This window comes from Mustelus asterias, chromosome 7 (genome assembly GCF_964213995.1).
Source record: "Mustelus asterias chromosome 7, sMusAst1.hap1.1, whole genome shotgun sequence".
Classification (NCBI taxonomy): domain Eukaryota; kingdom Metazoa; phylum Chordata; class Chondrichthyes; order Carcharhiniformes; family Triakidae; genus Mustelus; species Mustelus asterias.
The window spans coordinates 41,462,730-41,477,002 of NC_135807.1; the positions used below are offsets into that span (position 1 = coordinate 41,462,730).

The 14,273-nt window shown below is 40.8% G+C and overlaps 1 protein-coding gene across 1 annotated transcript in view; it reads right to left on the bottom strand.

Annotated features, from left to right (window-relative positions):
- ptdss1b (phosphatidylserine synthase 1b) overlaps positions 1 to 14,273 on the bottom strand; it is a 40,142-nt gene that overhangs the window by 25,234 nt on the left and 635 nt on the right. Inside the window, exons 2-7 of the mRNA XM_078215960.1 lie at positions 14,079 to 14,170; positions 13,909 to 13,953; positions 9,541 to 9,665; positions 8,234 to 8,392; positions 5,052 to 5,203; positions 2,383 to 2,548 (exon numbers count right to left, since the gene is read on the bottom strand). Of these exons, the coding sequence (XP_078072086.1) occupies positions 2,383 to 2,548; positions 5,052 to 5,203; positions 8,234 to 8,392; positions 9,541 to 9,665; positions 13,909 to 13,953; positions 14,079 to 14,170 (739 nt within the window). The remainder of the gene's footprint in view (positions 1 to 2,382; positions 2,549 to 5,051; positions 5,204 to 8,233; positions 8,393 to 9,540; positions 9,666 to 13,908; positions 13,954 to 14,078; positions 14,171 to 14,273) is intronic.

Genomic DNA, 14,273 nt, shown 5'->3' on the forward strand with positions numbered 1-14,273 from the left:
TTCAGTTAGCTAAAGAGAAAAAAAACACACAAATGCTTAATGAATTCCAATAATGCTTTAGCTAACATTATGTGAAAATATAAATCATTTCACTGTGCTTTGTGGAGATTTTAAAAACAGGTCAAATGTTTCACAACAGAAATATACATGCACGACTTTCATAAGCTACACCATGGATTGTCCACGGACCAAATTACTCAACTTGCTAAAATATTCAATTAAAGTGTCCAAGGTTTTCAAATGCAATTTGGTAGATATTTGTACAAGCTCTCAAATCAAATATCGTTGGATACACTCAAAATCGCATCACCAATATGAAACCAGTAATGATATAGGTGTGAATTAATTACAAAAGCATCTTTCTAAACCTGCAACCACTGATTACAATAAGCCACTGTAGGTCAGTGAGGACAGGGGTGATAGGGGAACGGCACCTTTTGCAAAATAAAACACTGGCAATAGAGTTTTGGATGAACTCAAGTTTACAGAGGGTACAAAGTGGGAGACCAGCCAGCAATGCATTGGAAATAGTCCAGTCCAGAGGTAACAGTGCATCAACAGCAAATGACTTGAGGAAGGGATCAATGAATAGCATATGGGTGGTTTAAATGCAAATCCTTCATCACATATTAAAGATAACCAATGAAACTCGATAAGACTATATCCTTCAGAATCATGATATGAATTTTCAGTCCCAGTACTGTGAGTGGGAAATGAAATGTGCTGCAGAGGGTTGTCAACCGTAACTCATCATAATACCTATATTGAAAATTGTGCGTGTTTGAAAGTACCTCCTTTCACCCTCCCCAGCCAAATGCCACCCCCCCCCCCCTCCCTCCACCACCCCATTCCCCCGCTATTTAAAATTCAATTTACATTAATTCCTACGTGCCAAATGATACTTCAATTATTGGTTCATTATCCCACCAGTTCAAGGCTCCACATTCAGCGAAGTGCTGCTCAGCTGGGTGTCAATCACAATTCCCACAGGGAGCAACACAGGCTCACAAACTTTACAGTCCCAAGTGTCAAATAGATGTCCAAGATAGCAAACATGAGCAGAATGCTCAACTAATTAATGATGCAGTGCAGTGCTTTCAAACAAGTCCCGATCAGGCCACACCCAAAAAGATTTCAAGAACTCTCATATGAGTTATAGGAGTCAACAAAAAGGTCTGAGGTTTTTAGTCATCACACTTGCACATCTAACCTCTCTTTCTCTCTCCTGCACTTGTTTTACTCTCTCCCACTACATTCTCTCTTTCATTTGTGTTTTCTCCCTTTCCTTGTTTATCTCCTGCTTACAATATTAACACTGCACATGGGGCTAAACAGAAGTGAATCAAGTACAGGACATTTCAATTCCAGGAACAATAGGCCTGAGCTAGCAAGCAACAATACATTTGTGTAATTAAGAGAGGTTAGAGAAGAGGTGATGAGGAGAGATGATTGATGGGTTTTGTTTTGAGGAGATGTTGATGGCAGTTGTTTTGAAGTGGAGGGAAATGTACTAACAGTATCAGCAAACATGGGTTCCCAGGGTGTTGGCTGATTGGAGTTGGCCAAAATGAAAACACTTGAGAGGAATGGAGGTTACAAGTTTGCAGCTACTGTAAGATGGAAAGAGACTGGAGTGCAGGTCATAAAGTAGACCAGCCAAACTATTTACATCGATTGAAAGGTGTCTTTTCATTCCTATTCTTCTCTATTATGTTATGTATAGGGCTATAAAAGAACATGGACTGATTTGCTAAACAGTGAATGTAATTAATGACACAGTCAGAGCAAAGTGATCCCACAACCAATAAATCAGGACAAAGATCATTAGGCTACTAAAATCATTCAAAAATGGTAATGTAAACCAAGCACTGAAGAGAAGGAGGACAGTTTGAGAGCCTCTCAATCTATTGCTATTGTAGAGCCCAGCATGTGTGAGGCACTAACAATGGAGAAAGGGCAAAGCATTCATTCTGAATGCAAGTCACTCAATAAATATCGGAAATACTGTTAGTGTGTCAGTGCCCTGTAGCTAACCTAGTCACACGCAGCCCCCACGCTTTCACAACACCCACCCTAGGCCACCTCACCCCCATAGTTCAGAAATCACCATAATTGCATAAGTTATACGAAAACATCAGTTTTACTTGACCGTAACCTAGCTAGCAGCATAATAAAACAGACCAAATCATAAATTGATTGCAGAAATGCTGTTCCATAAATAGGGGGATTGCAACATCAGCGATGGTGTAAAACAGGCAAAAGCAGATCAGCCATCCAAACAACAGAGGGCAGAAGTGGTGACTGACCTGTTATCACACATTTTACACCCGCGCCAACCCAATCAGTCACAAAGAAGTATCTTTGTCAGATGAGAGCTCATACGTGCTTTCCGGGTTCATTCTTTACCTGCCAGATAATTAGGAAGAGGTAAATTCCAGCCACCCTCTGAAAGGAAGATTTTGGATCAAACCAGCGAACATACGTCCAACTTGCCGGAGTAAATTGCAGTACTGCTCGTTTCAGCTTTCCACTGGTAGTGTGAATTGCCCTGATAGAAAACACATTTTATTAGTATGGACGTAACACAAAACAGAAAGCCCTTTCATTCCCCAAGCAAAAATCCATTATAACTTATTGCAAATCATTCTGAATAGCATCTTATTAACTGTTGCAGTAGTTTTAATACCAAGTGACCTAACTTGCAGGAAAGGTCACAATGAAAAGTGTAGGGGAGCTTTTAGGCAATAGTGATCACAGCATATTACATTAAAGGTAGAGAAGGATGAGAATGGAACTAGGGAAAATAAGTGGAAAACAATTGTTGAGAAACAAAAGAAGAAATAGAATAGCGGTGGAAACCACTTAAAACAGGGACAAATAGAGTAAGAAAAATATATTGCACATAAAACAAACAAGACAATAATGCAACTCCACAGATAAAGTAAGAAGAATGACTTGTATTGATATACATTTTCATGACCACCTGAAGTCTCAGTGCTTATCGGACAGTTAAGTACCTTTTGTAAACTGTAGTCACTGTTATAATGCAGGAAATGCAGCAGCTAATTTGCACTGCTCCCACAAACAGCAAATCACCAAATCATCTGTATTTTTTGTGATGTTAATTGAGGGATCAATATTCACCAGGACATTGTGGATAACTCCCCTGCTCTTCTTCAAAACAGAGCCCCCAGGGGGACCATTTACATCCACCTGAACAGGCAGGTGGAGAGTAAGTCATTGCAGGATTCCTAGCCTTGCGTCTGCTCTGGTAAACACAGTAAGAGGTTTAACAATACCAGGTTAAAGTCCAACAGGTTTATTTGGTAGCTTTTGCTACCAAATAAACCTGTTGGACTTTAACCTGTTGTTGTTAAACCTCTTACTGTGTTTACCCCAGTCCAACGCCGGCATCTCCACATCATGTCTGCTCTGGTAGCCATGGCTAGTCCAATTCAATTTCTGGTGAATGACAACCCTCAGGAAGTTGACAGTGGGGGGATTCAGCAATGGTAATGCCATTCAATATCAAGGGGTGATAATTAGATCCTCTCATGTTGAAGATGGTCATTGCCTGGTATTGCATGGCATGAATGTTACTTGCCACTTGTCAGTCTAAGTCTGGGTATTGTTCAGTTCATTCTGCATTTGGATACCAATTGCTTCAGTATCTGAGTCATCGCAAATGGTGCTGAACATTGTGCAGTGATCTATGAACATCCCGACTTCTGACCTTGTGATGGAAGGGAGGTCTTGATGAAGCAGCTGAAGATAATTGGGCCTTGGACACTACCCTGAGGAACTCCTGCAGTGATATCCTGGAACTGAGATGACTGACCTCCTGCAACCACAACCATCTTCCTTCGTGCTGGGTATGACTCCAACCAGCAGACAGTTTTCTCCCTGATTCTCATTGACTCTGTTTTACTCAAGCTGCCTTGATGTCAAGGACTGTCACTTTCACCTCACCACTGGCATTCAGCTCTTTTGTCCATGTTTGAACCAAAGCTGTAATGAGGTCAGGAGCTGAGTGACCCTGACAGAACCCAAACTAAGTGCCCGTGAACAGGCTCTTGCTGAATAAGTGCCACTTTGTAGCACTGTTGATGACTCCTTCCATCATTTTACTGATGATCAAGAGGAGATTGATTGAGTGGTAATTGGCCAGGTTGAATTTGTCCTTTTTCTTGTGTACAGGACATATCTGGGCAATTTTCCACATTGCCAGATAGATGCCAGTTTTTTAAGCTGTACTGGAACAGCTTGGCTAGGGGCACGACAAGTTCTGGAGCACAAGTCTTCAGGACTATTGCCAGAATGCTGTCAGGGTCCATAGCCATTGCAGTATCCAGTTCCTTCAACTGTTTCCTGATATCAAGATGGTCTGTTCGTTGTGGAATCACTTAGCTCTATTACATGCTGCTTATGTTGTTTAGCGTGCAATAGCCATGTGTTGTAGCTTCACCAGGTTGACATCACATTTTTAGGTATACCTGATGTTGCTCCTGGCATGTCCTTCTGCACTCTTAATTGAACCAGGATTGATCCCCTGGCTTGGTGGTACAGTGGGGGACAGGCTGGGCCATGAGGTTACAGGTTGCGGTTGAGTACAATTCTGCTGCTGTTGATAGTCCACAGCAACTCATGGATGCCCAGTCTTGAGTTGCTAGATCTGTTCAAAGTCTATCCCATTTAGCACAGTGGTAGTGCCACACAACATAATGAAGGGTGTCTTCAATGTGAATATGGGCTTTGTCTCCACAAGGACTATGCCGTGGTCACTCCTACTAATACTGTCATGGACAGATGTATCTATGGCAGGCACATTGATGAGGATGTGGTCAAGTATCGGTGATCAAAAGGGGTAGTTGAGGAGAACAGCCTAGATGCTTTGAAGGAGAAGCTAGTTAAGTACATGAGACAGAAAAGAATAGAAATATTTGTTGATGGAGAAGTGTGGGAGGACGCTCACATGGAGGATAAACACGTGGGGCTGAATAATGTGCTGTTAACACTTAAATATGCAACAAATGATAACCAAGGACACTTACTTAAAACTTCCCCAGTGATAGGTTCTCATTTCTAAGAAGCGGCAGACCACCATACCAAGCCAAATACCACCCCCGTTGCAGAGTAGAATGTCAAGGATGATCTGATCCCACCAGCATTCAGCAAAGTTGGGCAACAGATGCATGAAGAACAGCTAAAGGAAGATGAACAAAATAAAATACATGACACTATGTCACAATGAACAAGGCAATCGATAGCAGTCAAACAGTTGAAGGTTTCAAATATCTGAACAAAGGACTTAGAGCTGGAGTAGGGCATTCAGCCCTTTCAGCCTGTTCCACCTTTCGATAAGATCATGGCCGGATCTGCACGTGATCTCTATTCCACTTGTCTTCCCCTATAACCCTCGATTCTTTTGTCTATCAAAAATCTATCCAATTCAGCCTGGAATAAATTCAAAACCTCAATTGCTTTCTGGGGAAGAGAATTCCACAGACTAACAACCCTCAGAGAATGTTTCCCTCATCACAATCTTAAATTATAAAATCAGACTTGTCAAGTAGATGGCTGCCAGCATCGGGACCCTCCTGATGAGTCCCCCTTCATGATCCCCTCCACAGCTCCCCCCCACCTTCGCCAATCACACCACCCTACACAAGCCCCCCCGTTGCTGACTACCCCCCACCCCGTGCATTGCCGATCATTCCCCCTGGCCCTAATCTGTCATTAATATTTAAATCACCTTCATGCCCAAAAGATTGTGCTGGCAAAACAGTGCCAGGTGCAAGACTGGCTTGCGCCTGTCACGAAAGCCTTGTGTGCTATCTTTGTACCCAAAGTCTTTAACACTGTCTTTTTACTATTTTTGAAATCACTGGCCTTATCTTTTGGTGCACTCTTGTACATAGTGTCCCTTCCTGTCACACTGCCTCAAGTGTTTTCCTTTGATTTATCACATCTCCTCTCTAATCCCTCCCTCCACTATTTAGTTTAAAGCCCTCTCTACTGCCCTAGTTACACCATCCACCAGAACACAGGTCGCAGCACTGTTCAGATGAAGACTGTCTCAATGATTCAGCTCCCACTGGCCCCAGTAACCCCAGAATTGAAACCAATTTCTCCCACACCAGTCTTTGAGCATTCATCTCTCTAATCTATTTACCCAGACAGAAAAGTATACATATCTCTTGATCACACCAGCATGAAAAGAGAGCAGCGATAAATCCTTTCACAGCCTCAAGATTCCTGAATGCAGGGCTGACCATTAGGTGGTTATTCTGTTCTCCCCATCCCTCACTGAAAAGTAACTACTGCTGCATCATGAAACACAGTTCAGGTGAATAAATGGAATCTTGCCAACATTGCCTATATCTTGTGAACAAATTTAAAAACTAGTTCCCTGAATACATGTTATTCCAATGCTCAATTCTGACAGAAAAATTGGATTAATTGCCACAGATAATACAAGGTTGCAGGTGTAGAAACAATAGTTTTAGCGGAAAATGCAAAGCCACATAATACTCTCCAGGAAATAGTTCTCAGGTCTTTCACTAAATGTTTGGTGATCAACTGTAGTGTTGCCAGGACAATACCTATTGAACAACAGCTCTTGTAACTAATTAAACTCAACGATTACTATAGCCCACACTAGATTTAAGTTTCTGAATGTTACGCAGTACAAAACAGAGTGCAAGGAAGAATTCAAGGAAGCAAAACTAAACAGGGGTTTCAGAAATGCTGCACAGTATCGCTTATAATAAGTTCCCATCACTTACACTGCTTTTAAAAACTTTTTTTTCTCTCAGCATGTGGTGCTATTGGCAGCCCCAGCATTTGTTGCTCATCCCTTGAGATTTAAAAATTCATGTGGATTTTCTTTTCTTTTTCTAAATCATGCCAGATTTCACTCCAACCTCCAAGCATGCACTTATAGTAGGAGACCAGACTGCAATCAGGACCAGGGACTTTGATTTTAACCTCCCCAGCCTATTGGGTGTCGAAATTGTCCTCAACAACTGCAGTTCTGGTTGAAATCAGATTAATCAGCACAAATTGGGACATGAACCTAGATTATTTCTCAACATATTCTCCTTATTCAATGCTCAATCTTCAGATTTAATTCTTGCAGAACTCAAAATAGTATAACATGCGCCAACCATCTGCCAGCCATATGGTTTTGAGTAAGAGCAACAGAAAATTCATTGTCACTTTATTCCCTACTTTGATAGCGTGAAAGCTGTTAATATCTTGTTTGCATTCTGTACCCTTCCTTACACAAAATGACCAAGATAAGATTGAGATGCCAATCTGTACAGTCATCCCCACGCCTAGTTATGTTCCTTACTTTGATAGTGTGAAAGCTGTTAATATTTTGTTTGCATTCTGTACTCTTCCTTATACAAAATGACCAAGTTGAGATCGAGATACCAATCACGTGGGTGGATAGTGATAGCCTTTTTCCTCTGATGGAGAAATCCAGCACGAGGGGGCATGGCTTTAAATTGAGGGGGGGTAGTTATAGAACCGATGTCAGGGGTAGGTTCTTTACCCAGAGGGTGGTGAGGGATTGGAATGCCCTGCCAGCATCAGTAGTAAATGCGCCTAGTTTGGGGGCGTTTAAGAGATCCGTAGATAGGTTCATGGACGAAAAGAAATTGGTTTAGGTTGGAGGGTCACAGTTTTTTTTTAACTGGTCGGTGCAACATCGTGGGCCGAAGGGCCTGTTCTGCGCTGTAATGTTCTATGTTCTATGTTCTAATCTGTAGAGTCATCCCCACGCCTAGTAATGCGTTTGTTTTTTTGGAAGGAACACAGCACTGCTCGCAGTTGCTTCAGAACCTTAACGATGGTATTGTTTTAACAGTGCCATCTTTTTGATTTGATTTATTGTCACATGTATTGTATTAGTATCCAGTGAAAAGTATTATTGCGCCCTATACAAAGCATACCATACATAGGGAAGGAAAAGAGAGGGTGCAGAATGTAATTTAACGCTCCCAATCTTTAAGAGATTGTAATGGTGCATTATTAGAGAGTTTGAAAAAGTTAGAATACAGTTTTAGAAGCATAGAACAAGAGTAAAAGTTAGAATTAGAGGGTATAATGGGCATAGCTCGCAAGACGTTGCAATGCTCCGCGCCAGTTTGGATGTGTTTGGATCTGTAATTTGGTTAGTGCAACTTAATAATTTGCATTCGTAGTTACGATTCTGTTAATACCATACCTCAGTTAACTCCCAAGTGATGCTAATAGTCCAGCAGAGCCCATAGCTACGTATAAGTAAGGCTTTCATAGCCCAGCCCCAGAAGTGTCCAAATGCAAAGATGTCAAAATGGCTGAGAATCCTTTCCCACGTGATAACATGGCAGTTAATCGCATACTCCTATCAAAATCAAAACACTGAAGGTTTAATCGTTGAAGTTAGTCCTGATAAAAGACTAACATAAATAATTGACTTATCCAATACTTGTCACATATAATTTTAAGATCAGAGAAAAAAAAGTGCTATTTTTGTAGCAGTGAAGCAGTCCACGAGCTAAAGCATGCACTGTTTCCTCCAATGAAAAGAGAAACGTTAAATTCAGACTTCTCTATAAAGTTCTTCATGCTTGATTGAGCCAGCAGAAAGTGAATGCAGGAAAAACCACTCTCCTTCCTCATACCAGTAATCTTAACCAGGAATTTCCATTGAATTACTCTTTGAAGGTTACTTATTTACAACAGAATAAGTAGGCCTCTACTGTTCAAAATCCTTCCCAGCTCCTTATTAATAATGTCAAGATTTAACATTAGATTTGCAAACTTAAATTCTGGGATTTTTGTAAATATTCATAGGATGTGAGTGTCGCTGGCTCGGCCAGCATTTATTGCCCATCCGTAACTGCCCTTGAGAAGGTGGGTGGTGAGGTGCCTCCTTGAACCATATTATTAAAGAGTAATCTAACAAATAAAAATATGAGCTATTTTAAAATGTTTAGCTTGCAATAATTAACAACATTTTTTTCATAAATTCTGGTTACAAATTTTAAACTTACTATCATTTGTGCACCTCAGACTATATCTGCACACCAATGCTCATTTGTTAAACTGAGTTAGAATGAGTCCAGAACATTTAGTGTGTAGCACCCATTTGTCATTGATTTAATTTCCTGCAAAACAACATCTACCACTACTCGCCCATGAAGTAATACTATGACCACTTGAGAATTGAGCATCGGATCAACCAAAACAATATAACACTTGATGTTTACAAAAATTATACAAGCCATAACACTTGACTGAGCATGCAGTGAAACTGAAGGAAAATAACATTAGGAATATTCAAAATACAGTGGGATACCATAAATAGGTGCTTTATGAATTTAATTGAGGCAATGGTTTGAATGCATTCTAGATTTTTCTCCATATTTTAAAAACACTAATAAGAAACAAAATGAAAAAAAAAAAATTTTCAGGCTTTTAATCTTCATGAAAGTATTGCCACAATACAGACAATGTGATACTCTGTAAAGATATTCCTGGTGTACATACCATCACATCTGATTCACGAGTGGCATAGCGTAGGTTAGGGTCTAGCCAATACATGACAGATTTCACTTGTTCAAAATTCAGGAACAACAGGAACACCAAAAAAAGGAAATACAGCACGCTGAGGCCTGGAGTGAAACACAAAATAAAACAAAACATGGTAATCATCACATTACCCATCACATTGTGCGGTGGATGTTGGTACAGTGAGTAAATTTGAGGAGTTAGACAGATTTTTAATTGGTAATGGGTTGGAGGGTTATGGGGAGAAGGCAAGAAAATGGGGAGGAGGTGCATATCAACCATGATCAAATTGCGGAGCAGACTTGATGGGACCAATGGCCTAATTCTGCTCCTCTATCTTATGAACGACCCAAGTTTCAAGGGAGATCATTAGGTCCACTCGTGCAATGACGTAGGCCTGTTATTGAATACTATTAATGGACCCACTTATCTACCAAAGAGCAACATAGTTTAGAATAAACGAGATTTTCATTAAAAAAATGTCAAAAGAGAATTTTGAGCTCTTTAAATGACCACAGATCAGAACTCATCACCAATAGAAAAAAGCATTACAAAAAGACCAGTGCAAATTTTCTCACAAGTAATAGCACAGAAGTGGAATTAAGTTTCACCCGATTTGCAGTTGAGATCCCAAACAGGAAGTATGTGCAGAGATCCATTATGCCAGTGTGCCTCCCATTTTGCACCATAGCCAAATTCCCAGGTGAGGGAATGTCGATTTAAGATGTACATGTTAAATCTCTCACAATATGCCCTCTCCTTCCACATATAGAATAATAGAATCATAGAATCCCTACAGTGCAGGAGGCCAATCGGCCCATTGAGTCTGCACCAACAATAATTCCACCCAGGCCCTAACCCCGTAACCCCACATATTTACCCCGCTAATCCCTGTAACCTACACATCCCAGGATACTAAGGGGCAATTTAGCATGGCCAATGCACCTAACCTGCACATCTTTGGACATATCTCACACACATAACATACTCCCTTAACTCTAGTCACAGACTTCTCAGACTGTCTCTGATGCAGTTGTGCCTGATCAATTGGTAGCGGGGTCATTTTAGGATTCTTCTCAGAATTACTTCCCGCTCTCATAGCCCAATTCATGATTTCCTGATAAGTACTCCGCCCTGGAAGACCCATCTCGATAATTTGAATTAGAGATGGGTTAAATCCATCCACTGATAGATTTAAAAACATTTAATAATCTTTCGTTGGATCACGTACTCCACCATCATCCACATAAGCTCTGAACTTTCATTCCCCGTATTCCTCAACTGAATCTTACTTCTGTTGTGGGCAAAGTTTTGGAAAGGATTTATAATCATCTAGAAAGGAATAATTTGATTAGGGATAGTCAACACGGTTTTGTGAAGGGTAGGTCGTGCCTCACAAACCTTATTGAGTTCTTTGAGAAGGTGACCAAAGAGGTGGATAAGGGTAAAGCAGTTGATGCGGTGTATATGGATTTCAGTAAAGCGTTTGATAAGATTCCCCACGGTAAGCTATTGCAGAAGATACGGAGGCATGGGATTCAGGGTGATTTTAGCGGTTTGGATCAGGAATTGGCTAGCTGTAAGAAGACAGAGGGTGGTGGTTGATGGGAAATGTTCATCCCGGAGTTCAGTTAGTAGTGGTGTACCGCAAGGATCTGTTTTGGGGCCACTGCTGTTTGTCATTTTTATAAATGACCTGGATGAGGGCATAGAAGGATGGGTTAGTAAATTTGCGGATGACACTAAAGTCGGTGGAGTTGTGGACAGTGCGGAAGGTTGTTGCAGGTTACAGAGGGACATTGATAAGCTGCAGTACTGGGCTGAGAGGTGGCAAATGGAGTTCAATGCGGAAAAGTGTGAGGTGATTCACTTTGGAAGGAGTAACAGGATTACAGAGTACGGGGCTAATGGTAAGATACTTGGAAGTGTGGATGAACAGAGAGATCTCGGTGTCCATGTGCATAGATCCCTGAAAGTTGGCACCCAGGTTGATAGGGTTGTTAAGAAGGCGTACGGAGTGTTAGCTTTTATTGGTAGAGGGATTGAGTTTCGGAGCCAGGAGGTCATGTTGCAGCTGTACAAAACTCTGGTGCGGCCGCGCTTGGAGTATTGCGTACAGTTCTGGTCACCGCATTATAGGAAGGATGTAGATGCAATGGAAAGGGTGCAGAGGAGATTTACTAGGATGTTGCCTGGTATGGTGGGAAGGTCTTATGAGGAAAGGCTGAGGGACTTGAGGTTGTTTTCGTTAGAGAGAAGAAGGTTAAGAGGTGACTTAATAGAGGCATACAAGATGATCAAAGGATTAGATAGGGTGGATAGTGAAAGCCTTTTTCCTCGGATGGTGATAGCTAGCACGAGGGGACATAGCTTTAAATTGTGGGGTGATAGATATAGGACAGATGTCAGAGGTAGGTTCTTCACTCAGAGTGGTAAGGGCGTGGATTGCACTGCCTGCATCAGTAGAGGACTCGCCAACATTAAGGGCATTTAAATGGTCATTGGATAAACATATGGATGATATTGGAATAGTGTAGATTAGAGGGGCTTTAGATTGGTTTCACTGTCGGCACAACATCGAGGGCCGAAGGGCCTGTACTGCGCTGTAATGTTCTATGTTATACGTGGAGGACAAATTACCCATTATTTTCACATGACATTCAGAGTTGTTACACAGCTGCAAGTTACAGAATAGATTGTATTTCAAGTGATTGATATAACAAGTTGGATAGACATCAGCACTCGTCAGTGGAGAAGATAAGAACCAGGGGGCGTCAATTTAAATTCATTGGCAAAATAGTAAGAGATTGCTTGGGGAAAATTTTAAGGCAGAGGGTTGATACAACACAGACTAACCAAGCAGAATCCAGAATATGTTTTAGAAGGGAAGGGAATTAATATTTTACAAAGAAGGATTTTAATGATTCTAGGGAAAGAGCATGGGGTTGGGGTGGAACTAATTAGGTAGTTCTGGAGAGGCAGTATGATGGGCCAAATGGATGTTTCTTTTTGCACAAAATAATTCTACAATAGTGACTACGCTTCAATCGCACTTCTATGAAGCACTTTATCACACCCTGAGTGTGTGAAATACACGACAAATATAATTTATTTTTAATATAGAGAAATATTATGATTACAGCTTTGAAGTCAGACAAAAGAACGATGCCTTCTGTCAAAATTTCTTGGTCTCCAATGCAAAATTGTTAGACGGCCAAGTTAAAAGCTATTGTAATTATAAGCAATTCGTCAGTTTAACTGCTGTCAGAAAATGATGCATTTGTCAAGTGCACATTGAGTAACTGAGGTAAACGCACATCTTCACCTCCTGGCCAGTAATCAGCTGGAGCAAATTGCCTGGCTGATTTTCATTCCATTGAAATCACAAAAAGATGCTCGGTAACTCTTCTTCCGTTTGAGGCCATGCAGTAAAATGAATACACTCGCGTTGAAATGAGTCAAGGCACTTGCATGTAAGATCAGACCAAAAAAAGCTCATCACAACAGATTCAAATGAAGAAGATCCTGCAACCCATTGGATAATCTGTCTGAATGCCAACCCTACTATCTTCCTTTACAACTTTAACATCCATCTGAACATACAGATAGAACATATCATCCAAAGGACTGTGTCTGTCTTTTAGGGCAAACCAAATAAACTAACTCAAATTAACTCAGGGACAAAGTAAAAGGGGCAGCTCCCCAAAAGGAGGGAGAACAGCCCGAACAAAACAGGAGTACAAAGGAAACTTAAAACATCAAATCATAACGTGATTATCGAGGTCTATAATGCACCCCAGCCCCTGCGGTGCCCAACTGGTGCGGAAGGCATCAACTGCGCCCATTGACACCGCATGCTCCCTCTCCAGGGAGGACTATGTCTATGACAATACAACATTCCCTTAGTACAGGAAAGTACTCCCTTTGTCACAGGAAAAAAGACACTGGGCTATGGGGATAGATAAGGGGATGAGAGCTAATGAAATAAATATCAAGAAGCAGCATAGGCACGAGCTGAGTGTGCTGTGCGATACCATAACACTAGAGTTTAGATTAGGAGCAGGGAATGGATCTTAAAATATTTTAAGTTTCTAGAACAACTTTCTAATTCAGGGAAGTGAGAGGGCAATCAACCAGGACCAGCTTGCATTAGACATTCACAATCATTCATTCATTCATGGAGAATTGAACCAGCGACCTAGTTATTATTGTCTGTTTGCCAATACTTTTCAAAAGAAGAAATACTAATCCAACCGCTACAGGAAAGATATCCAAGTCGCAAATGTCTAGAAAAACTTTAATAAATATTTGTAGTCTGAGATTAAAAGGGCTTATTTGTGACCTTACCAAAAACCATCCTCCATATTGCTGGATGTGGTCGGGTGAAAGGACCTGCAAAAAAAAAAAAAAAATCCTTAAGCAGTGGACCTTTAGATAAACAAATTGTTTCAGAATGTGTAAAATAAAATGCAAGAAATGTGATCAATCACAATTCTCGCTAGTAACACAGAACTTACCATTAGGAAATGCTAAAACACTTACAATTAGAAAAAAGAACACCACAGAAAGAACGCCCTTCCATATATTATCTTCCTGGCTTGAATCATCTCTAGATTTTAAAAGAGATAACAATGTTGGGTATTTTGACATGATTTCTATCCTAGCAAAGGACACAAAATTTCACATCAATAAAAATGTTCATTTCACCACCC